Raw genomic sequence first — 23,587 nt, 5'->3', positions numbered from 1 at the left:
GTAGCCAATAGTAAAATTATGATCTAAATATCATCCACTACTCTCCTACTTTAGGGCAGTACCATGACCCCTTTTATGAAATTTGTCTGATTTTGAAAATACTTTTTGCCATTTACTGATGAATGAAGTAAGTTGGGGAGGTTAGAAAGTTCTCTATTATTTTTTTACTGAAAGTAGAAAATTTTACAAAATTTTGTAAATATCAAACAACTTTTATAATAAGGGTTCAAGGGGCCCCCCTAAATGGGTGAGTAGGGGGGTGAAACGTAGATCACAATTTTACTATTAGCCATAGGTACACATTTGCAAAATTTCTAAAAAAAATGGATTATAGGAAGTGGCTAACCCCCACACTCCTTTTTATGACTTCTCAGGGGTTTTTAACCCCCCCCCCCCCCAAAGGAATTGGGAGTTAAAAAATTGTCGGTTGTTTTTTCCTAAAGTAGACATCAAAACACACATTTTAGAAAAAAATTTGTACAAATCTGACAACTTTTATAAAGGGGGGTCATTGGGCCCCCCTAAAGGGGGAGTGATGGGGGGTTTAACTTAGATCATAATTTTAATATTGGCCACAGGTACACACCTGCAAAATTTCAAATAAATTGGATTATGGAAAGTAGGCTAACTCCCAGACCCGAGGGGCCAAAAAAATAGGATTTCCTCAGTGCTAAGTGTTAATTAAAAAAGCAGCATGCCAATGGGTTAAGGTTGTTTCACAACAGTCGACTCTTAAAATCATTGGGTACTGCAGTTTAAACTCAAAAAATCTTAAACCTTTTATTGTTGTCTTAAGAATAGATAGTCTTAAAAATGTTGTTTTTTAAATTAGAAATACTGTATATAGACATTTTGAACTTTTAAAAATGTATAGATCTAAGAAATATCTTGGTGAGATAAGAGTAAAGTAACCAAAAACCTTTAAATGCAATTAAGTAATTGTATGAGATAAATGTTTAGGAAATTCAGAAATCATCTGTACAGGTTAAACTATTTGTTTTACACTTAGTTTATTTTATAACATAGAATTTTTGTTATATTTATTTCTGATATTTAATATATATATATATTTACTTTTTTGGCTTGGTTGGCCATCTATTGTTATTATTTCAAATAGTTAAATATCTGTTATTATCATTGTTGACTTTAAATAACTTGTTAGAGCATGTTGAAATTTGTTTTCAATTAGTGTTGTTATTTATCATATTGTAAATGTTTGTAAATCAAGTGTACCGTAAAATAAATAGAGATGAGTAGTTTTACTACTATATAGTTATATAGTATATATATATATATATATATATATATATATATAGTAGTATATATAGTATATATATAGTAGTATATATAGTATATATATAGTAGTATATATATAGTATATAGTTATATAGTAGTAATCGTGTGATGTGATCATGTGTTCCAGAACATTATCTTAGACGTTTGCAGCCTGGACCAGAACCTGGGATTGCTACAGCAGGGATGTGACATAACAGGAGGACTCTACCTGAAACTGACAGTGGCTCGACTCCCTGGCCTCTTAGAGTATCTTCTGGTAAACATTTTATCTTCTTTATTTATACATCTAATCAATAAAATGGTAATTCATATCATCCATTGTAAGGGAATCCTAGAAAGCTCTTCAGTTTTGTTATTATCATTTTTATATTTTAATTTAATTTTTTTTAAAGTAAACTTAAACGCAAGTTGTTACTGGAAATGCAGTATTCAAATGAAATCAATGTGATTGTTGTTTGGTTTTAATTTATTGTTCTCATAGTATTGTTTCATCAAAGCCCCATAGTAGCTTATAAATACCATTGACAGTGACGTTTTTAAATATACAATACTAGTGTGAGACATTTCTCATAAAATCATTATGTGATGACATTGCAAATCTTCCATAGTTATGAACTAAATAATTGTAAAAATAAATTTAATTTTAGATTTAACAAAGAATTCTGTTCCCAAAGTGATTTTAATCTTCATATTGGGGATACAATTTTGTGGTAAAATTACATTTAAACAAAACCAGTTTTTTCACAATAATTCAAAGGTTTACTCTTCCTTTAGTAAGATCAATTTTCAGAATGATATTTTCCAATATGAACACAAAAAGAGGTCTGTGAATAAATTACCCTGAGATAAAAAAAATATTCTATTACTACTTTTCATCGATAAAGGACAACTCCTTAGCTACCATATAAAAGTATAATTATTTCATATGTAATGATTCATTTATTATTTTTATTTCATTTTACATACTTTTTTACTTAATACTCCAATTAATAATTTATATGATTTTTTTGAAGTGGGTCTTCCTGCCAGAACCACCTATCAGGAAGAAGCTGGTTCTGCCTCCTCCAGTCAAGGTCGACTACAGAGCAGCATGCTTCTGTCACCGACAGTTGGTAGATATCGGCTACGTCTGCTCCGTGTGTCTATCCAGTAAGATATATTACTCATTTGCAATTTTGTTGATTCATTCCTATTGAACCCAATGCCATATAGGGTGTCCCACAAGTAACCCGACAAACTTCTCTGGTGGCTTCCTCTACCAATTAACTAGTATGGAAACAAACTTTAATTTGTTTATCATTTAAGATAAACAAGGCATAAATACACCAGGCCAAGTGTTCTGTAATAGGCTTCACTAAGAATAGAACTTGATATTACATTTGTAAAAATAAATTTTCATGTAAATATAATCTAGTATAATTGTTTATGAGATATAATCTTAACTAGACAGATAAATAAACAGACAGAACAGCAACTTTGACAAACTCCTGAATTACAGGCTTGGATAACATTCAACCAAAATGCATAAAAGGACATGCACCATCATCATACAAAATACGAGGTATGGCTATTAAATAACGGGACTGACGCTGCAGTGGAACGAGTGCGCATGCGCCAACCAACAATGACCAACAGCTGTGTAGTTTGAGACTTCCTCTTCAGAATGCAGTTAGTCTCGTTTCTGTAAACAACATCGTTGTGTCATAACCTTCATTTATGTAAGTGTTGCGACCTCGTGGCGTCGCGACCGGAAGGTGGGACCTTATAGAGGAATAATCCGTGGATCCGCCACTAGATTCCGTCTATTCCAAAACCTAACCAGCTTTGATGACTAAATAAATACTAATAATTTGGGGTATAGTTCCGAAAGGTTCCCTAACAAAATACTACTAAAATCTAGACCACCCACGCTAACTTCTCCCGGTCCACCCTCTGCTCGAAAGCTGCACCAAGACTCACCGTGTGCACAACTTCCGGACACAGCCTGAAAAACCTAGCAGGAACCATCCTACCAGAAACCTGTCCGGAAGAATTCCGGATGGTAGGAGGCTCCTATTGTTTGAGCTAAAGGCTAGAGGTCGGCGCAGCTGGCTATAGCGTTCGCGGCAACAGACGGATAACGCGCGCCAAATTCAAAACTGTAGCGGCACTCGCCGCATCCCTTCCCCTCCTTCTCCGAGGAGTTCGAAAGGCTTAGCCATTAAGAGTGGTAGAAAGGGTGAGAGGAAAGTTACTTGGAAGTGAACCAGTTAAAGTTAAATTGAGCCAAAAATCTTAAACTAGAACGCAGAGTTTACTAAATTTTTTCAAATAACACTACCATGCAGAAAGGCGGTGCAGAAACCGCGCCCATTCTCCTCGCTGAACAGCTCCAGTCCTCAACCACAGACAACTTCAACCCTTATGGAAAGTATGGATTTAGTGGAAAGCAACTAAGATCTATCTATCACCAATATGTCACATACCTGCTAAATACTTCTAACTCTTCCAAGGTTAAGGTTGGGCTTCTTTAAAAAGTTTAATTAAATTATAGAAGGTAGTCTAGGTAAAAGGAATCAGGAATCTGGAAACCGTGTTTGAGACTGAGAATCACAACCTTCATTCAGCCCCATCATCAGACTCAGATTTCCCTCCAAAAATAGGCCAAGTAGGAAAGGAGAAGTTAAGGAAATTTTATTCTTGTGTAACTCATAGAATATTTCTTCCATCGTAGCTGGCCATAATCCTAGTCCTGTTCCCCTTACTTCCCTCCCCCCCTCCCGCAGCGGGAGACAAGCCTGCTGCCAACAAGCCAATCTACCGGACGCAGAATGAGAGGGCGTGAAAGGTCCCCATGACCTCTCTGGAAGAACATATATAATTAATTGTTTGTTCATATTCTTTCAATATTTGAAATACAGGAAAGGTGGTGAAAAGATGAAATGGCCATTGGAAAAAATAAATCCAAATCTAAAATGATGAGGTCTCCCAGTGACTACAGTCATAAGAGGCAAGGAAAGAGGAGAATTGGTCTGCTAACAAGTTCTTTAAAACTTATCTACCCTATTAGTTTTTCAAGATTGTTTGGTGACATATGGCCGAGTAGTATACCCTAAATGGAGTGTTCAGATCGAGAAGGAATGGGCCAACAAACAATAACTCAAGAGAAAAAAAAAACTCCTGTTGGCTCAGAGTTAGTAGGCCAGGAAATGATTGGTAATAACCATTAATATGTGGATAGGATAACCACTCTGTATAACTAACACATACAAATAAATATACATATAACTGACCATTATAAGGTCGTAACACGCATGCTCGAAAATACAAAGTAATATCTATCACGAAAAACCATACACGAACACTAAATTACACAGAGATAAACATTTATAGCAATAAATAACGAATTGACTAACTGGCGTGAGTGCTTCGCTATAGCTTTAGCCTAGTTGAATATAGGAGAAAACTTTGTTGAAAAGTCGACTATAAGGGAAATGCTAAATAATGTCGGTTCTAAAGCATTTATCGATACAAATTATTCTCTATCCCTAATTGCCTTAAGTTATAACTTAACAAAAAAAAATAAATGGAAATAGAATAGGATAGAGATAGTTAAAGATGTGTTAATGAAGTGTGTTTGGGGTTGCGCATTAGGAGGCAATGAGACTGTCGCTGCTCCCAATATTGATTACAGAAAAAATATATAAATAAATGCTAAATCAAGGAAGCTGTAAATACTTCAAACAAAAAAAAAATTTAAACGGCAGATCTCATAACCACCCATCCCTGTGTAAGTGTATAGTTAGACAGTTTGGACCAAACATCAGAATTGCCAAACCCAACACCAGGTAGCAAAGAGGAGAGCACGCGCAGGTGAACTCCTTAGCCAAATCCACCTCAGTGTCAGGCACAGCCACCAATGCAGGGTCCCAATTTGAAGAGTAGAAAAAGAAAAGGAAATGTTATTTTGTAAGGTGTAATAAAGAAAGAAGAATGAAAATAAAACTCAAATTAAACCTAATATCACAATGGCTTTTTCGGAATAGAGGAAATATCTAGTGGCAGATCATTGTCGAGGAGTTGGGAGAATGCACTTTTTAATATGGGATACATGTGTTGACCTAACAAATTTCTTGGTTTTTGGGTCACGCAAGGCAACTGTTACAGGGGAGGTAAAGGTCTCAATTTCCAAAGGTTTAGACCACATAGGCTGCAACTTGGCTGAGATGTGTTTGGGAGCATTTACTCAGGTTAAATAGTTCGATACATTACTGTATCACCCACTCTAAAGGGAACTTGTGCTCGACCTTTATTATACTGTTTGGATACTTTATCCTTTAGCACGGATCAGATTGTCTAGAGCTTTACTCCATCTCTGTTCCATGTTTCTTGGTTCAGAATTAGGTTCTAGAAGTTGGTCAAGATTCCATTTATTTTCCAAAGGAGTGCGGATAGTGTATCCCAAAAAATATTTCAGAGGGTGAAGTGCCAGTGCTCTCGTGTTTAGAAGAATTAAAGGCGGTTTGAAAATAATGTAGGTTTTTCATCCCACTGAGTATTGTCTTTGTGGTGGAAATTCTCAAGGCAACTCCGATGTTTTTGTTCACACGTTTCAGCGTGCGAACTTTTCGGGTAATAAGGAGAAGTCCTAATGTGTTTAAATCCCAAGCTCATCGCACATGTTTTTGAACTGATGAGATTTGAAACAACTGCCAGAATCGGAGACAATAGACTGGGGAAACCCAAAGTAGGAAAATAGGCCTCGTTTAAGGGCATTTACTGTAGTTAAAGCTGTTGAATTCTTAGTTGGGATCATGACAGAAAATTTGCTAAACGCGTCTACAATGGTTAGTAGCCACTGGTGACCACGTTTTGTTCTAGGGAGAGGACCAACATAGTCAATCATGATCTTTTCAAAAGGTCTTTGTGCTAGATCAGACCGATAGATAACCATATTTTGTGTTTGGGGCTTGCTTACAGCGCTGGCAACTGCAAGCATGATTTAACCATGTTAGTTATTGTTTGCAGTAAGATCAGAACTGTAAAATATTCTTTTTAACCGATTTAGTGTTTTGGAGATTCCCAAATGTGCTCCAACTGGGGACGTGTGATACATGGCAAAATAGCATGTGGTGTAGTTTTTTGGGAACAACAACACGCGGTCTGCTCTGGGGAAGGGGTTTTATAGACTAAGACATTATCAATTATTTCATAGTTTGGGGGGTGTTGTCCAAGACTTAATTGACTTAATTATATTTTTTAATTCTGGGTCTAGGGCTTGATGTTCTTTTATGTCTTGGAAGGCTTCTGGTAGAGAGAAAAGAACTAAACATTTTGAGGTAGGATTTTTGGGTTTGTTTGTTGAAGGTGTTGAACTTGTGTCATCTTGTTGGGGAGTTGTGGAGTCTTCCTCGTACAAACGAGAGAGGCAGTCTGCAGAACAACGTTCTCTTTGCCCTTAATGTGACTGACTTGAAATTTAAATGTGTTTATTAAGGCAATCCATCGTGCTATTTTTCCAATTTGCCTGGGGTGGTTCAGCAACCAGGAAAGAGCACTATTATCCACAAAAAGAGAAAATTCTCTATGCTCTAAGTAAGTTCTGAACTTTTCCAAAGCAAACACAACAGCGAGAGCCTCCAGTTCAAAGGTTTGAGTAGTTTCTTTTCATGGAGGTTCAGGGCACGACTGGCGTAAGCAACAGTTGCTAGGCTGCCATCCAAAGTTTCCTGGGACAAGACCCCGACCGCACCCACAGCCGTGCCAAAGGCATCGGTCTGCAACGTGAAGGGTTTTTCGAAGTCGGGTAGCCTCAAAACAGGTGAAGATACTAAAAATTGCCTTAAGTGTTTTGAATGCCTCCTCCTGAGAAGGTCCCCATATGTATGGAACGCACTTTCTTTTTAAAGAATTTAAAGGTTCCGAAATCTGAGAAAAAAAGCCTTTAATGAATCTCGAGTAATATGAGCACATTCCCAGAAACCTAGAAAGTTGTTTTAAATTCTTAGGTGTTGGGTAGGAGTCGATAGGTTTACTTCTGTCAGGATTTAGACTGATTTTACTATTATGAAATATGTGACCCAGGAATTCGATTCTAGGGATGCCACAACCATTTTTTTCAGGACTAACAGTCAGACCAGCATCTCTAAGCCTGTCTAAAACGATTTTAAGATGCTGTACATGCTCGTTTGAAACTGTTACTGAAGACAACTAGGTCATCAAAATAAACAAAAAGGAATTTGAATTTTATATCTCCAAAGACTTTGTCAAGTAGGTTTGCCAAAAACCATGCCACCGGAAGCTAAGCCGAAGGGCAGATAGTTATACTCGTAACAACCTGTGCTTGTGACAAAAGCCGTATATTTTTTGGAATTCTCATCAAGAGGAATTTGATTATAAGCGCTTACAAGGTCCAGGTGGGAAAAATGAGAAGCCTTCCCTAAATACTGGAATGCTGACTCCACCGTTGGCATGGGAGTGTTCTCCAGCTCAACCATCTTATTTATGAGACGGTAGTCTACCACCATGCGACTTTTACCATTCTTTTTCGGGACTAAAAACGCCGGACTTGAATATGGAGAGTCATTAGGACGAATAATACCCTTACTCAACAGGTCTTTAATATGGCTGTTTAGCTCTTTCAGTTTGGGAGGAGCATAATGAAAAGGTTTTGAGCGGACAATCTTATTAGTTGTTATACGGATGGTATAATATATTAAGTTGGTTTTGCCAAGGCATGGTGTTATGGTATCCGGGTACTGCTGCAATAGGTTTTTTAAAATGTGTTTTTGTTTTTTGTGTTCAAGTTTTCTCCTAATGTTGGTGCTGTATGAGTTGATTCTATGTTGGGTTGAGCTGACTGATCCTGGAATTGATTAATAATTAAGGTTGTGTCAAAGGAAAAAGTTATTTTTACTCTGAGCCGCATTGGATCACCATTTTACTGTGATCTACAAAGTCCAAACCCAAAACAACTGCCACCGGTAGGCTAATCTGATACAAAGAAAGGAAAAGTCCAGGAAAGGTGTAAAATTTTTAAAATGCAATTTAATCTGTTTTTGGAAATTCATGTAAGTACCATTCGCTGTCATGGCTTGAGTTCTGGTGTTAAGTGAGTTGACGTAAAACCCTTTACCTTTCTGTAGATCCTTAAAGACTGACCCAGATATTATTGAGTATGTGGAGCCTGTATCAATTAGTGCTTCAAGTTTGATTTCTTTTATGGATAGCCAGATAGTAAGGGGATCTACTTTGGGCAAGGAAGGTGCCATAGAGCGGACAGGGCGATTCACCTTCGGTTTAGGGGAGACAATTTCCCCTGTCTAAAAATGCCTCCCTGGGAAGTTTAAAATGTTTCAGCCTGGAATTGGACTGACCAGAATAATTAGCTTGCCTATTCTGTTGACCGTTTAGGTAGTTACGCTGACTTGTGTTGTTTTTTGGTGTACTATGTTGGGCCTGAATGGTTATTTCCCTGATTCCAAGTGTGAATGACCGCCATTACGACTATTTTGAGGTTTATATTGATTAAAGTTACGTGACCGGTGATTTTGGTAGTGGTGTTGACCGTTAGTATGGTTAGAGTGGCCACTGCTTCGGTTGTAAAACAATCTGTTGTTTTGTTGAAAACTTTGATTATATGGTATGGAACTATGAAGGGATGTAGGTGGGGGTACGTTGGTTGTTTGTGGGAGTGTCGTAATTATGTAAGACGTAAGTCATCTACTGTGGGGGCCAATTTTAAAAGATCATTAATGCAGTGTGGTGTTATAAGTCCTGATAAGCAGGCTCTAGTGGAGGGATTGAGACCTGCCATAATAGTAGTAAAGACAACTGCATTATCTACTGTAGGGTTTAAAAATGTAAACATGGCACTAATGTTGTGTACATAGTCAGCTAAGGACTCTGAGTTAGTTTGCTGACGGTACAAAAACTGATTCTGAGCTTCCCTCAGTGTTCTATCAGTTAAGAGTGAAGTACGTATTGTCTGGACCAGTGAGAGCCAACTAAGATTAGACGTGATAGCATTTTAACCATATGCCACGAAGTCTACCCTTAGTCCGCGGAATAGTATTTGTAATAAATAGTTTGTCACTTACAAGGTTCAAGTTGAATATTTCTGTAGCTTTAATTACAAATTGTACGAGGTCTGGGAGGGGACGAACCTGAAGTCATAGGCAGGGCTCTAATCATTTCGCGAACAACAGAAGGAAATGTCGCATCACTATCTCTATTATGGCTTGAGAATAACTCGGCAATCTGTGAAGACACTACTTCTGTAGTGCGTTCAACTGTTGTTTGTGTAAGTTGTTGCATAGCCACTATCAAATTTTGTATATTCGGATCTATTATTGTTTGTGAAGGTGTGTATGTTATGTTGGACTGGCCCTCAGATTGTTGTGTGACTGTTGGTGTAACATCAGTCGAGGCTGCTGTAGTTTCTAATTTGGACTCATTAATATTTTCGTCTGAGTCGATTTCACCTAAATTTATATTTTTCTTTAATATAAGCACGAAGCTGAACTCTCATTCCCTCAAGTGTACCTGCTGGTGTGATGCCCAATAGAGAGCATTGATCCCGGGCCTGAGTTGCTTTTTTAACTCTTTAATCCACGCTACAGTTTTGGGGATATTGTCTGGTTTATACATATTTAAAGAGAGCGAAAATAAGAAACACAATAAGCTATACAAGGGAAAAACTGGTACCAATATGTTCACTTTGTAATTATTAGACTAGAGGGAGTCTGAAAACAATAACAGTAAAAAAACAATTATTTCAAACAACTTGGGCTGACCTAGCTTTGAGAAAAATACAGCAAACCAACACCTACTGGGAGGAAAAAAAAATCAGGTAGTTACTTTAATAAATTATAAATTAGTTTTATATTGATGTTAAAAAGTTTAAGTAGTTTAATTTTTATAAAATTTACTCTGTAAATTAGCTTGTATATCTCTTTTGAATAAATAAAAAGTTATATTCACATAGCATTGTTAGACTTATAATTATTGTAACAACTGTTAAAGTACCTGAAACAAACGCTCGTATCCAACATTAAACATATTTCCAAGCGAAGTGAAATTTAGAACACAAAGGTTAAGATTCTACCGAAAGTAAAATATTGGCTATAACAAAAATAACAAAGTCACCAACTACCTTACCTGTATTCGTAACTCAAGGTTAGTTTACAAATGATCGTCGCAAGCTGTAATTTACACAAAACAAAAAGCACCAGTTATTATTATGTGTTTAACACTAACTAATATAACCAACATCTAAACGTATATAAGGCTAAGTCGTAAAATAATTTAAAGAAATCATTCGGTTTACAATTTATTTAAGTGAAAACGAAAACAAATTACCGTTTACTTACAAGGATAACTTACGTAGTACCTTAAAACATTGACCGGAAATGATAAGATATTCGTACTTAACTGTAGTAGTAAAATCTATAATGTAGATTAAAATAATTAGACTTCGTTATCTACGGAGTGATACAAAAACCGGATCTGAGGAACTCTGCTTACGCAATTACGTGCTTGCACGGCAAACTGACTAAACTTGTGTCGAAAAATATTACTGCAGTTCCAAAAATAAGAAGATCTAATTCGGATAAAAATATGAAGTAAAAATAATTATAACAATTGCGAGCTTAGAACTATAAGTATAATTACAAGGAAAAATGTCAAATTTAAATTTTTAAACTGTCTTAAAACGAAACGAGAAATTCTTGTTTGAAACAGACAGACAGACGGAAATTACGAACTCCGTGATAATAAATTTTAAACGACTTAAGCCTTATGAAAAAACTTGAAAAAGGAATTGGTGGCTGTAATAAATAATAAATGGACAGTTATGTAAATTAAAGTCAACAAAGAAAAATACTGCATAACACCTATAATTAGTGAAAAAAAAATGGTGTTACAGTCTAATACAAAGTGTACTTCAGGTTTACTAGTATAAAAGAAAACTATAGAACTTGGTTAAACAAGTCGTAACTCTGCTTAGTTAAAGCTTAAATGAGACTTTAACTGTTATTAGTTATTAAAAAATACTATTTAAGGAATATTTAAGAATATATTTATATTTAAGAAATACTTTATAAAAAGGGCAAAAAAGTACGGTATTAAATTATTAAGGTTGAACTATGAAATTCTATTAAAGTTAAACTGAGAACAATAAAATAAATGTTTAAATTAATTCAAGTAATAACGGTTTTACACTTTAAGCTTATTTTAAATGACTAGAACTAATTTAGTTATCTGATTCTGTTGGTGAAGGTCGCTGCTTCCCTCGTGGCGTCGGTCGCTGCCCTGGGGTGATTTACGCCATAGTTTGAGAAATTACCACTGTTAAATACGAAAACTAAAAAAAAAATGGACGGAAAGCGTGAAATTAAAATTAATGCTGGTTAGGAATGGTGTTGGGAATCCGAGGCGGACGGCTCGCGCTACCAATATCTGCGACCTCGTGGCGTCGCGACCGGAAGGGTGGGACCTTATAGAGGAATAATCCGTGGATCCGCCACTAGATTCCGTCTATTCCAAAACCTAACCAGCTTTGATGACTAAATAAATACTAATAATTTGGGTATAGTTTCCGAAAGGTTCCCTAACAAAATACTATTTAACAATCTAGACCACCCACGCTAACTTCTCCCGGTCCACCCCTGCTCGAAAGCTGCACCAAGACTCACCGTGTGCACAACCTCCGGACACAGCCTGAAAACCTAGCAGGAACCATCCTACCAGAACCTGTCCGGAAGAATTCCGGATGGTAGGAGGCTCCTATTTGTTTGAGCTAAAGCTAGAGGTCGGCGCAGCTGGCTATAGCGTTCGCGGCAACAGACGGATAACGCGCGCCAAAATTCAAAACTGTAGCGGCACTCGCCGCAGTGTTGTTATTTTGTTTTGCCGGAAAAATGGTTAGCGTAATAATAGAGCAACGAATTGTTATTAAATTTCATGTTAAACTTGGAAAAACCGCTACCGAAACCTATAAATTACTAAAAGAAGTGTATGTCAGTGAATGTTTATTGCGGACTCGTGTTTTTGAATGGTTTAAGCGTTTTCAAGATGGTCGACAAGACGTGGAAGATTATTCGCGGCCAGGTCGTCCTTCAACATAAAAAACGGAAGACAATGTCGAAAAAGTTGCTAATTTGATTCGGTCTGACCAACGATTAAGCATTCGTGCAGTTGCTGAATCTGTACGCATTGATAAAGAATGTTTACGGCAAATTTTACATGACAATTTGAACATGTGAAAAGTGTGTGCAAAAATGGTACCAAAAATTCTTACGATTGATCAACAAGCAGCTCGTAAAAATGTTTGTACTGACACTTTGAATGCCATTGAAAATGACCCAAATTTATTGGAAAGAATAATAACATGTGATGAATCGTGGTTTTTTACTTATGATCCGGAAACGAAGCGCCAATCCATGCATTGGAAGACCTCAACTTCACCGAGAGCCAAAAAAGCAAGAATGAGCAAGTTAAAATTTAAAGCAATGATGATTGTTTTTTTCGACATTCGTGGGATTGTGTACCTTCACTGGGTTCCTGAAGGTCAAACAATTAATCAACATTACTATCTTGAGGTACTTAATAAACTACGTGAACGAGTAAGAAAAAAACGACCCGAAATGTGGAAGGACAAATCATGGATTTTGCACCAAGACAATGCGCCAGCTCATTCCGCGTTATCTGTCAAGCGGTTCCTGACCAAGTACAGCATCCCAGTGTTAGAACATCCACCTTACTCGCCAGACCTAGCACCATGCGACTTTTATATTTTCCCTAAGGTGAAATCTGCATTGAAAGGTATGAGATTTGAATCCGTAGAAGCTGTTCAAGAAAAAGCGGCATGACTCCTGAAAGAGTTGACAGAAGATGACTTTCAGCATTGTTTCCAACAATGGAAAATTCGCATGGAGCGTTGCAGGGATAGAGAAGGGGTGTATATTGAAGGTGATAATAAGTAATTATGTTTAAAATGAAAATACATTTTTTTACAATATCAGTCCCGTTATTTAATAGCCATACCTCGTATTGCCCATGTTGGAATAAAATTTTATGCAAAATATCAATTATATTACTCAATTTATTTTCAAGATATTTCTATGTGATAACTTCACTAAAACTGTGCTAAATGCAATTGAAAAACGTGCACCATCATTGAACTCATTTTTGCTTTAAACAAAATTTTATGCAACAGTTCAAGTCTATTATAGTGTAATTTGTTCTCAAAATGTATTGTGAAAGACAAATGGCCCACTGAGAAATGGTAAGTATAAAAAAATGTTAATTTTATTGGATCAATTCATCCTCGAAGAATCGCTCTGAGTTAGGTTTTGCTAACATTCTGCCAAATCCTACAGAGGCACATGCAACATGAATTTTTTTTTTTTTTCTTTTTTTGCGTTGGGGTATTGGGGTGGATTCACAGATCCTCACACGTCAACCTGAGCTTATTGTGTGCCCCTTTGATGTTAGAGGGGTAAGCCTATCTTTGTGCCCTTAATTAGACTAAGAAGCTTTTCCCCGATACTAGCATCTGGTTCGTCGCCTGGTTGTTTATCGCCGAAAAGAGCCCTTCTCCTTGCTCCCAGTCTCTCACAGTCCAGTATTATGTGTTTTGCAGTCTCTTCAGACTTATTGCAGAGTCTACACTCCGAGTCCTCATTTCGTAAACCTAGAGTGTTTAGGTGTTTCCTGAAGTGGCTGTGTCCAGTGATCAAGGCAATCACTTGCTTAACCTGATCCCTGCCCAGCCCCATCAGCCATCTGGTGAAGCCGGAGCTAGAATCAGTAAGCAGTCTTTTGCCGAGTGCTTGTCCTTGGTGACTCTGCCACCGCAAGCGGTGTGTCTTCCTGGACCATTTGGTTATACTTTGGTAAGCAGCTGACTTGCTTATACCACAACTCGGTTCTGGACCGGTGTATGGCATGCTTGCTCCGCTTTTGGCAAGCCTGTCGGCGCATTCGTTGCCACCTATGCCTGTATGGCCCGGTACCCAACCAAGACGCACAAAGTTGCGTGATCCAAGCTTGCAGAGAGTGTTGAAGCACTCCCACACAAGCTTGGATGAAATGCTGTTGGAGTCAAGAGCTTTAAGAGCTGCCTGACTGTCTGACATTATGCAGATGTTCTTTCCTTGGTACCCTCTGGTGAGGCCTAGGTCACCATAGATTTCGGCTTGAAATATGGAGCAGTTCCGTCCCAAACTGCCGCAAAGGGCAGTTCTAGGGGATTGACTAAACACTCCATATCCAGTTCTGCCCTTAATAAGCGAGCCATCCGTGTACCAGACAAAGCTCTTTCTTATTGTTGGGATGTTATCTTGCGATTTCCACTCATCTCTGGAGTAGAAGTCAACAGAGAATGGCTTATTGAATACGAACTCCGTTCTCATTATGTCTGAGACCATTTCGAGAATAGCGTTTGGGTTTACAGCTTCGGTGATGGTGCCGTGGCCCGTTTTAGACGTGCCATTCCTCCACAAGTCAGCAATCATCAGCCGATAAGCTGACTTGCGCGCTTCAGCTTTTATGTAGACATCAAGAGGCAGAAGTCCTAAAGCCACCTCGAGGGTCGCTGAGGGACTGCTCCTAAATGCTCCGGTTGCAAAGATTGTGCCAAGCCTTTGTAAGCTTTCAAGCTTGGCTTTAGCAGTTACCTGATTCACCTTTGTCCACCAGACTAATGAACCATAAGTGATTTGAGGCCTTACAACTGCTTTGTAAAGCCATAGTGCTATATGGGGTTTTATGCCCCATGAGATTCCTGCAAGTCTCCTAAACGTCATGAGCGCCCACTTTGCTTTGTGCAGGATATTGTTAAGATGATCATTCCACGTAAGCTTATGGTCTAGAGTCAGTCCTAAATATTTGACTGTCTTTGACCACTCAAGCTGTGTGGATGCGAGTTTCAGCCTGGAAAGAGACTCTAGGTTCTTTTTCCTAGTGAATGGTACAACTACTGTCTTAGAGGGATTTATTTACAACATGATGATAGTGACATGACTTGACAACTTGGATCTTTCTTATAAAGGAATGAACATGCAACATTTGTAGTCTATAGATACATTTTTTCTTGGAATGTCCTGTGGAGACTTAGGCTTTGCTAATACTCTGTTAGAGTTCCATGATTAACAGTATATGTTTACATTAATGATTAACGTAATCATTAACATGATTAACATATATGTTACATTCAATAATGATGTCCTCAGCTCTATTCATTCTCGAGATATCCTGCAGAAAATAAACACACACCGACAGTCATAGAAATTGAAATTCACCTATTCACTGAGTGATAGCATTATTTTAAATTTATACGTCAATCTGTTCTCAAGATATCCTGTGTAGCCAAGCATTGCTAACACTCATCATTAATGCCTAAATAATAAAAATTATATAGTATGTAATGACAATGTGATGCGCGATGCACATATAGAAAAACTTCATTTGGGTTATTGGTCAATAATTGATCAATTTTTGGTGCATTGTTTCAACATTTTAATGTTGGTAGTTCAATAATAAATGACTTAATTTGTTGATTAAAACATTTAAAATTGTATTTTTGTGTGTATTTATTATATATACTATTTTTTAATAAAACCTAAAGTAATTTTTGTATTATGTTATTTTGATTACATGGAAGATCATACATTAAACTGTTTTCCCACATAATTTCCATTATTGTTCAGGCACTTGAAGTAGTTGGTTACCAGTTATCTAAATGTTCAACAACAGAAATCCCATGAGTGAAGACAACCCAGTTTGTGGTAACCTAAGTAGTCAGTCGGCTACAATATCATGCATAACAGATCTTGAAACTTGTGAAATGCATTTAAAAGCATTGTTATTATAAACTGTTTGTTCTCTTTAATTTCCTCATCCACTCCCCTAGCCAAGCCTTCATTCCCAACACATGGCCTCCCACATCAAGTTTCATCATGGACATTTTGTCCATTCTTCATTATACTGCCTTCGCAACATTCCATCACCTATTATTATATTCCTGTAGCTCAAAGAATGCCTCTAGCTAATGTTCAGAATCCGTGGATTAGAGTAAATCCTCCCGAGCCAGAAATACATATAGGGCCTATGTTTAGGGTTAGGAACCCAGGCTCGAGAGATAGCCCATTCAGAAATAGCAAATGTTTTGTATACAATATAGTTTTTATATTTTGAACGTATTGTGCTGAATTTTATGTGTTTTCCTATGAAATATTTTGAACAAAATGGCTATCTTAGTATTGTTGTTCAGGGTGAAATTTTTATTTTGTGACTAAATTTGAACATTAAAAATAAAATTACAAATTTCATTATAAATTTGTAAGAAAAAAAATTGAAATAAATGATACAATTTTTTAAACTTATTTTCATTTATTGAACTTTTCTGATTAAATTTATTTATAATATTGTTTATGTATAATATATATTTTTTAGGGATTTCTGAATAAAAGCTTTACAACGACCCATGAGTAGTATAGTGTAGAGATGGGCTAAATCAGTACATACCTAAAACTTTTACTTGGCGATACTGAGTACAAATACTGGTTTAGGTACTGATTTACCAAATACCCCTCTCTGATAGGTAGGAAACTTTAAATCAGTATTTTCATACTTCTTATGCTATAAATACTGGATACTTGAAACCAGTATTTCCGTACTGGTAACTTTTAAATACTAGATACTCTAAATCATTATTTCAGTATTTGTAACGTTTTAAATACTAGGAGACTTTAAGTCAGTATTTCTGTACTGGTAACGTTTTAAATACTTGACACTTGAAATCAGTATTTCCGTACTTGTAACGTTTTAAATACTTGACACTTGAAATCAGTATTTCCGTACTTGTAACGTTTTAAATACTTGACACTTGAAATCAGTATTTCCGTACTGGTAACGTTTTAAATACTAGATACTCTAAATCATTATTTCAGTATTTGTAACGTTTTAAATACTAGATACTCTAAATCAGTATTTCAGTATTTGTAACGTTTTAAATACTAGGAGACTTTAAATCAGTATTTCCGTACTGGTAACGTTTTAAATACTAGATACTCTAAATCATTATTTCAGTATTTGTAACGTTTTAAATACTAGATACTCTAAATCATTATTTCAGTATTTGTAACGTTTTAAATACTAGGAGACTTTAAATCAGTATTTCTGTACTGGTAACGTTTTAAATACTTGACACTTGAAATCAGTATTTCCGTACTTGTAACGTTTTAAATACTTGGAGACTTTAAATCAGTATTTCCGTACTGGTAACGTTTTAAATACTAGATACTCTAAATCATTATTTCAGTATTTGTAACGTTTTAAATACTAGATACTCTAAATCATTATTTCAGTATTTGTAACGTTTTAAATACTAGGAGACTTTAAATCAGTATTTCTGTACTGGTAACGTTTTAAATACTTGACACTTGAAATCAGTATTTCTGTACTTCTAACGTTTTAAATACTTGACACTTGAAATCAGTATTTCCGTACTGGTAACGTTTTAAATACTAGATACTCTAAATCAGTATTTGTAACGTTTTTAATACTAGGCGACTTTAAATCAGTATTTCCTTACTTGTATGCTTAAAATACTGAGTATTTTCTCTTATAACACATAGTTTAGTAAATGCTTTGATGTAATTAATAGTATTCAAAAGTAAATAATTATGTAAAAAATGTATAAACATAATTTATTAACAATATTATATTTTTTTATATGTAATTAATGAATTGTACAATAAATTGAATCTCTGCTTCTTTGAATAGAGTCAAATGGGCTGTTACACTGGGTATTCTTTAAGGTTATGAAAATAAAATTCTATTTGATAAGTAGTTTTAATTTTCTTTGGCGCATTTTTGGTACATTAACGCACTTATGTATTACGAAAAAATTTAATTTGAAGTAAAAACATAAAATCATCGTTCACATAATTAAACACTTTTAACTCAATATATTATATAAACTGTTTAGTTTTCTAAACAATATATTATTTATTACTCAATAACTAATTCAAGAATACCACTTTGACACCGGGGTTGATAAGTGATTTACATTGTGAAGTAGCAATATTTTGCAGTTGGAGCGTTATGATCACGGTATTTATTTGATATTTGTCGGCCTCAAATCAGTATTTTAGTATTCGGTATCAGTGAGGATATGAGTACTTCAGGACAAGTAAAGTAATTGTATCTTGTAACCATATGGAGTACTAGATACAAAGTATCTGTCAGCAGTATTTTTAGTTCTCAGTAACCATTACAGATACTGCATAAAAATAACCGTTACAAAATACTGATTGCTGAAATACTGTCTCACCTCTAGTATAGTTTACCACCGGAGGGTTAAAGTTTAGACTTTGTGCATACTTTAACTTGCTAAACCAAAGATGACCACAATTAATTGAAATTCTCAGGAAATATTCTGTAAAGTATGCATCTATGAGAGAGTGTATATTTAAAGTTTTGGAACTATACACAAATTTTCTACTTTATACAACAATATTGTCTCAGTAACATATGTCTCTCATTCATAAATGAAATGTATTACGCAGTTTTCAGTAGATTTATACAAAAGAAAAAAATTGAAACCTTGAATACGCTACCAATTGTTAAACCTCAGTTCAAGCTATGAATGTGTGAAGTGCCCAAATATATCATTGCACTGCCATTGCTGTTATCTTGATTCTCATCAAAATTATTGTTTTAAAGGTTTTCAGTATATATTTCTTTATCTGGACAAGTTCTAAAATGTCTTCCCCATCCCATCAGGTGAAAATAGCATTTGATGAGTCAGAGAGCTTTGGAAGATTTTTCTAATATTCTGAACTGGTTTTCGTTGGGAATAACATAATGCTAATTTGTTATTTTTTAAACATGTGGTTGTCCAAAAGTGCTGTGTGAAAAAACAGAAAATCGTGAATAGGCTTCAGTGCCAACATCCCATATAGTCAATACATAATTACATATTGCACTATCTGTTTACAGAATTTCATCATTGTATTGTTGTCAACTGGATGGATGTGTTCATGTCAAATGCTGCAAACTGTGAAATTCAATCAATTTTTCAGTTTTAAATTAAAACATGCGACTCCTATTGAAATTCATTGTAAACTTCTTTCAGTGCGTGGTCTGAATATTATGAGTAATCAGAATATTCAGTACACTATAAGTACAGAAGTAGTATGGACTGTTTAATTCAAATAGGATTAACATTTAAGAAACTAATTTTGTTGCCAATTCCTCATTAATAAAGATCAGAAAACATAAATTGAAAATCATCGAAGTTAACCCATGTATCACGTTGGATTAACTTAGTGACCCATTTCCCATGATTTCATCTTCACTTATCTAAGAAATCATTACCAATCATTTGGTTAATAGTAAGATTTGTGCATGATTGGTCTCACACCTTTTGACTGATAACAATATTATACAAAAGCAGATGAATTGAGTTTTTTAAGACAGTAGTGTTAGAAGTGATGAAATGCCGGATAGTTGTGAGATCAGTGACCGGTGATTAAACTTGGATATCACACTAAACATCTGAGATGTAATGCCAATCAATTGAATTATATCACACAAATTCAATTTCAAAACCGAAAAAGTACTAACAAACCCATTTTACAGGCGAACTAATGGCTGCCATTTTAGGAGTGTCTTTAATCCATGTTTTTATTATGTAAATTCATGCCCGAGGTGAACTCAAAATGATTGATTCTTGTGCTTGACACTCAAAGGACTTGGATGCACCTTCCATAACCACGTTACCAAAAGGAATATTTGGTTCATGATAATGTATATCCGCAAACAAAATAGGAGCTGATTGAAAGTTTGTTATTATAGATTGTCATTCAATCAACCTCCATATAGTCTTGATCTTCCACAGTGATAATCACCTTTTTCCAAAGCTGAATGAGTTTTTAGGTGGAGTTCACTTGGACAATGATAAGGAGGTTCAAGGCGAATCTGCAGATGGTTGAAAGGCATGCTTAGGGAATTTTGTTTGCTACTATGAAAAAGTGCCTTAATATGTGTGGAACAATGTAGAAAGTGACTTATAAGTTGTACTTGTTTATTAAAATAAATTTTACATTCTATATAACTTTATTTATGGAATTAGAAAACACAACTATTATTTAATTATAGAATAAGAATAAGAATAAGAATTTTTATTCTGCCAGAAAATATTCCACACAAATACATTGGCACGTCAATACAAATGTTACAACTTTTGTAATACAATGAATATTCTAAAAGTCTTGTTTTGTCCACACTGTTGAGATGTACTCTTCCACTGAATAGAATGATCTTTTACATAGAAAAATAATTTAGTTTAGCTTTAAAATTCCATATCACTTAGCATCCTTATATCTAATGGTAACTTATTGTATAGTCTAATAGCCATCATCATTGGGCTTTTGTCGGTTTTAGCTAGTCTAGTTTGAGGTAAGTTGATATTGTTACGACTTCTTGTTTCATAATTGTGAACATTTTTCCTTAGGTTTACTTTTTCTAAATTAGCTCGGAGGTAAAGTAGGCATTGTTGTATATATAAAGAAAATAATGTCAAAATTCTAAAACGTTTAAAAAGTTTCTCTGCAACTATGATATTTATTGACTCCTGCCAATATTCTGACAACTTTTTTTTTGGATGATGAATACTTCATTTGCATAAGGAGAAGAGCCCCAAACAATCAAACCATAATTTAAGTGACAGTGAAAAAGTCCCGAAATAAGATTGTATAAGAGCTTTCTCCTCAAGTTCACCACATAAACGTTTAATTGCAAAAACACTTTTACTTAGTTTACTTTTAACCCCTACAATTTGCTGATACCAATTTTAAATTAGGATCAAAAGTCAAACCTAAAAAATTTTGGAAATATATCTTTTTGTGTCTCATTAGGATCTTCTCTGAGGCTAAATATTACAGTAGTTGTCTTATCATTATTTAGAATCAAGTTGTTGGCAGTGAGCCAGTTCTCTACAAGATTAATATTCAATTTGTAGTCTTCTAAGAGTTTGTTATAATCTTTATTTGTAGTTACTATAGTGGTATCATCAGCGTATAAAAACAATATTTGCAGGTACATTTACACTCAAATCATTCACTACAATTAAAAAAAGCAAAGGCCCCAAAACAGAGCCCTGTGGGACTCCACAGGTTATTGGTTTACACAGAGATATATCTTTTTCTACTACTACATATTGAGATCTATTCTTTAAGTAAGAGCTAAGTACATCTAAAGCTATCCCTTTAATATTATAATGTTCTAGTTTTTTAATCAAAATTTTATGAGACACTCGGTCAAAAGCTTTGCTAAGGTCACAGAAAGTTATAGCAGCAAAGTCTTTCTTTTCATAAACAGTCTAGAACCATATCAACCAAAGAAATAACAGCTTGAGCTGTTGATAACCCTTTTCGGAATCCAAATTGTTCTTCTACAAAGCAGATGTTCCATTTCCAAAAATTGTAATAACTGTTTACATATGACTAATTCCATGACCTTAGACAAAAACCGGCACAATAGCAACTGGCCTGTAATTTCCTATTTCATTCCTTTTACCTTTTTTAAAAAATAGGATGAACTTTGGTGATTTTTAAAACATCAGGAAATATTCCTAAATTTAAAAACAATTATTAATTAAACCAGTCAATGGTGTTACAAAATAAGTTATTGTTTGTTTAACTAAACAATTCGTCATACCAAAATTGATCCATGCTATTTTTAGGAGCTAATTGTTTTATTATATCTAAAATATCACAGTCTGTTATACCTCTAAAAATAAAACAGCTTGTATCATGAGGCACAATTTTCTGACTTAAATAATACTTAAAACTATAATTATTTTGGTTCACATTTACATATTCCTTGGCAACATTTATAAAAAATTCATTAAAATCATCAGGCTTAAAATAATTATTTACACTTTCCTTTGTTTTACACTTTTTATTTCTATTTACAATACTCCACAATGCCCTTGTTTTATTTTTGGCATTATTTATTAAACTAGTATTTGCATGCTTTTTTGCCTCTTTAATTTTACTTCAGTACATGTTTTTCAAGGTATTATATTCATTTTTGTACCATGCAATATTCGTTTCTTTTGAAAAATGGTAGAGAATTATCTAATCTATCTTTGATTCTTTGAAGCTCAGAATTGTACCAATGACACTTGAAAAAGTGTACATAATTGTACATAATTGAAAAAGTGTTGTACTTTATCAATACTTTAGATATATAGTACAATATTTTCACATCTTATGTTTTTATGTTTAGAAATGTTGTACAAGTCTTTACATTTATTTGTACTGAACATATTCGAATTTAGTAAAATGTCCTTTTGTAGTTAAATTTAACCAGTAGCTTACTTAAACCCAGTCTTCATGATCATAAACAATAAATTATATTCAAACCAAGTATAATTAATTCCTAGTTAATATTACACAAACTAAAATGTTACAAAAGGTTCAAAGAACTTTATTTAATAAGTTAAAACTGTATTTAAAATATAATGTTATTGTTTCAGTTTTCTGCAAATTCAGTCCCATCTGCACAACATGCCAGTAAGTTTAATATTTTAATAAAGCTCAGTAAAATTGTTATAAATCATTAAAATTTAACTTGGCTGTAAGTTTATCAATTAAGTGCAGTTTCTGACAGATAGTATAAGAAAGATATATAATAAATAAATCTATTATTAATAAATTATTTAATGTTGTTTAATTTAGTATAAGAAAGATATATAGTAAATTAAATCCATTATTAATAAATTATTTAATGTTGTTTCAGTGCGGTGTTTAGGACTCCAGGAGCATTGCCTGTAAAGCCAAAGAAAAAGAAACCAAAAATGAGTTTGTAAGACAAGAAGAAAACTTAACATAACTGTATATATCTAATTGTTATTATTTTACTAAAAAAATAAATCATATAAATTAAGTTCTGCATTTTATTATTTAAATCAAATAAATCATAGTTTTTTGTAATATCTTTTATTAGTAATTATAATTTAATCTTTTTTTGTACATTACCCTGGATCTGGCAGTTGAAATTCCTATAATGGCAGGCACTATATTGCTAGTTGTGCAGACCTTCATTCAAACCTGTGTAGAATGTTTACTATTGAAGTAAAATATACAATACCATATATTTTATTTTTCAGTATGAAACAAGGAACGTTTATGGCAGCTGGGATTAATTTTTTTATTTAAATGTAGGTTTTTGTTTTTCATTATAAATAAAAAAAAAGTAAAACAAAATATCCAAAATGTGTTAAGAAAGATTTTTTATG

At 34.6% G+C, this 23,587-nt stretch overlaps 1 protein-coding gene across 2 annotated transcripts in view; it reads left to right on the top strand.

Annotated features, from left to right (window-relative positions):
• Positions 1 to 23,235, top strand: part of LOC124359469 (general transcription factor IIH subunit 3) — a 43,922-nt gene extending 20,687 nt beyond the window's left edge. For both annotated transcript variants that reach the window (XM_046812232.1, XM_046812230.1), the window contains exons 5-8: positions 1,424 to 1,552; positions 2,310 to 2,445; positions 22,826 to 22,862; positions 23,089 to 23,235. In XM_046812232.1, the coding sequence (XP_046668188.1) occupies positions 1,424 to 1,552; positions 2,310 to 2,445; positions 22,826 to 22,862; positions 23,089 to 23,158 (372 nt within the window). In that variant the 3' untranslated portion in view covers positions 23,159 to 23,235. The remainder of the gene's footprint in view (positions 1 to 1,423; positions 1,553 to 2,309; positions 2,446 to 22,825; positions 22,863 to 23,088) is intronic.
• Positions 23,236 to 23,587: the final 352 nt, after the last annotated feature.

Source organism: Homalodisca vitripennis, chromosome 4, assembly GCF_021130785.1.
Source record: "Homalodisca vitripennis isolate AUS2020 chromosome 4, UT_GWSS_2.1, whole genome shotgun sequence".
Lineage (NCBI taxonomy): Eukaryota > Metazoa > Arthropoda > Insecta > Hemiptera > Cicadellidae > Homalodisca > Homalodisca vitripennis.
Note: the sequence above shows the minus strand (reverse complement) of the source record. Positions and strands in the feature narration are given on the sequence as shown.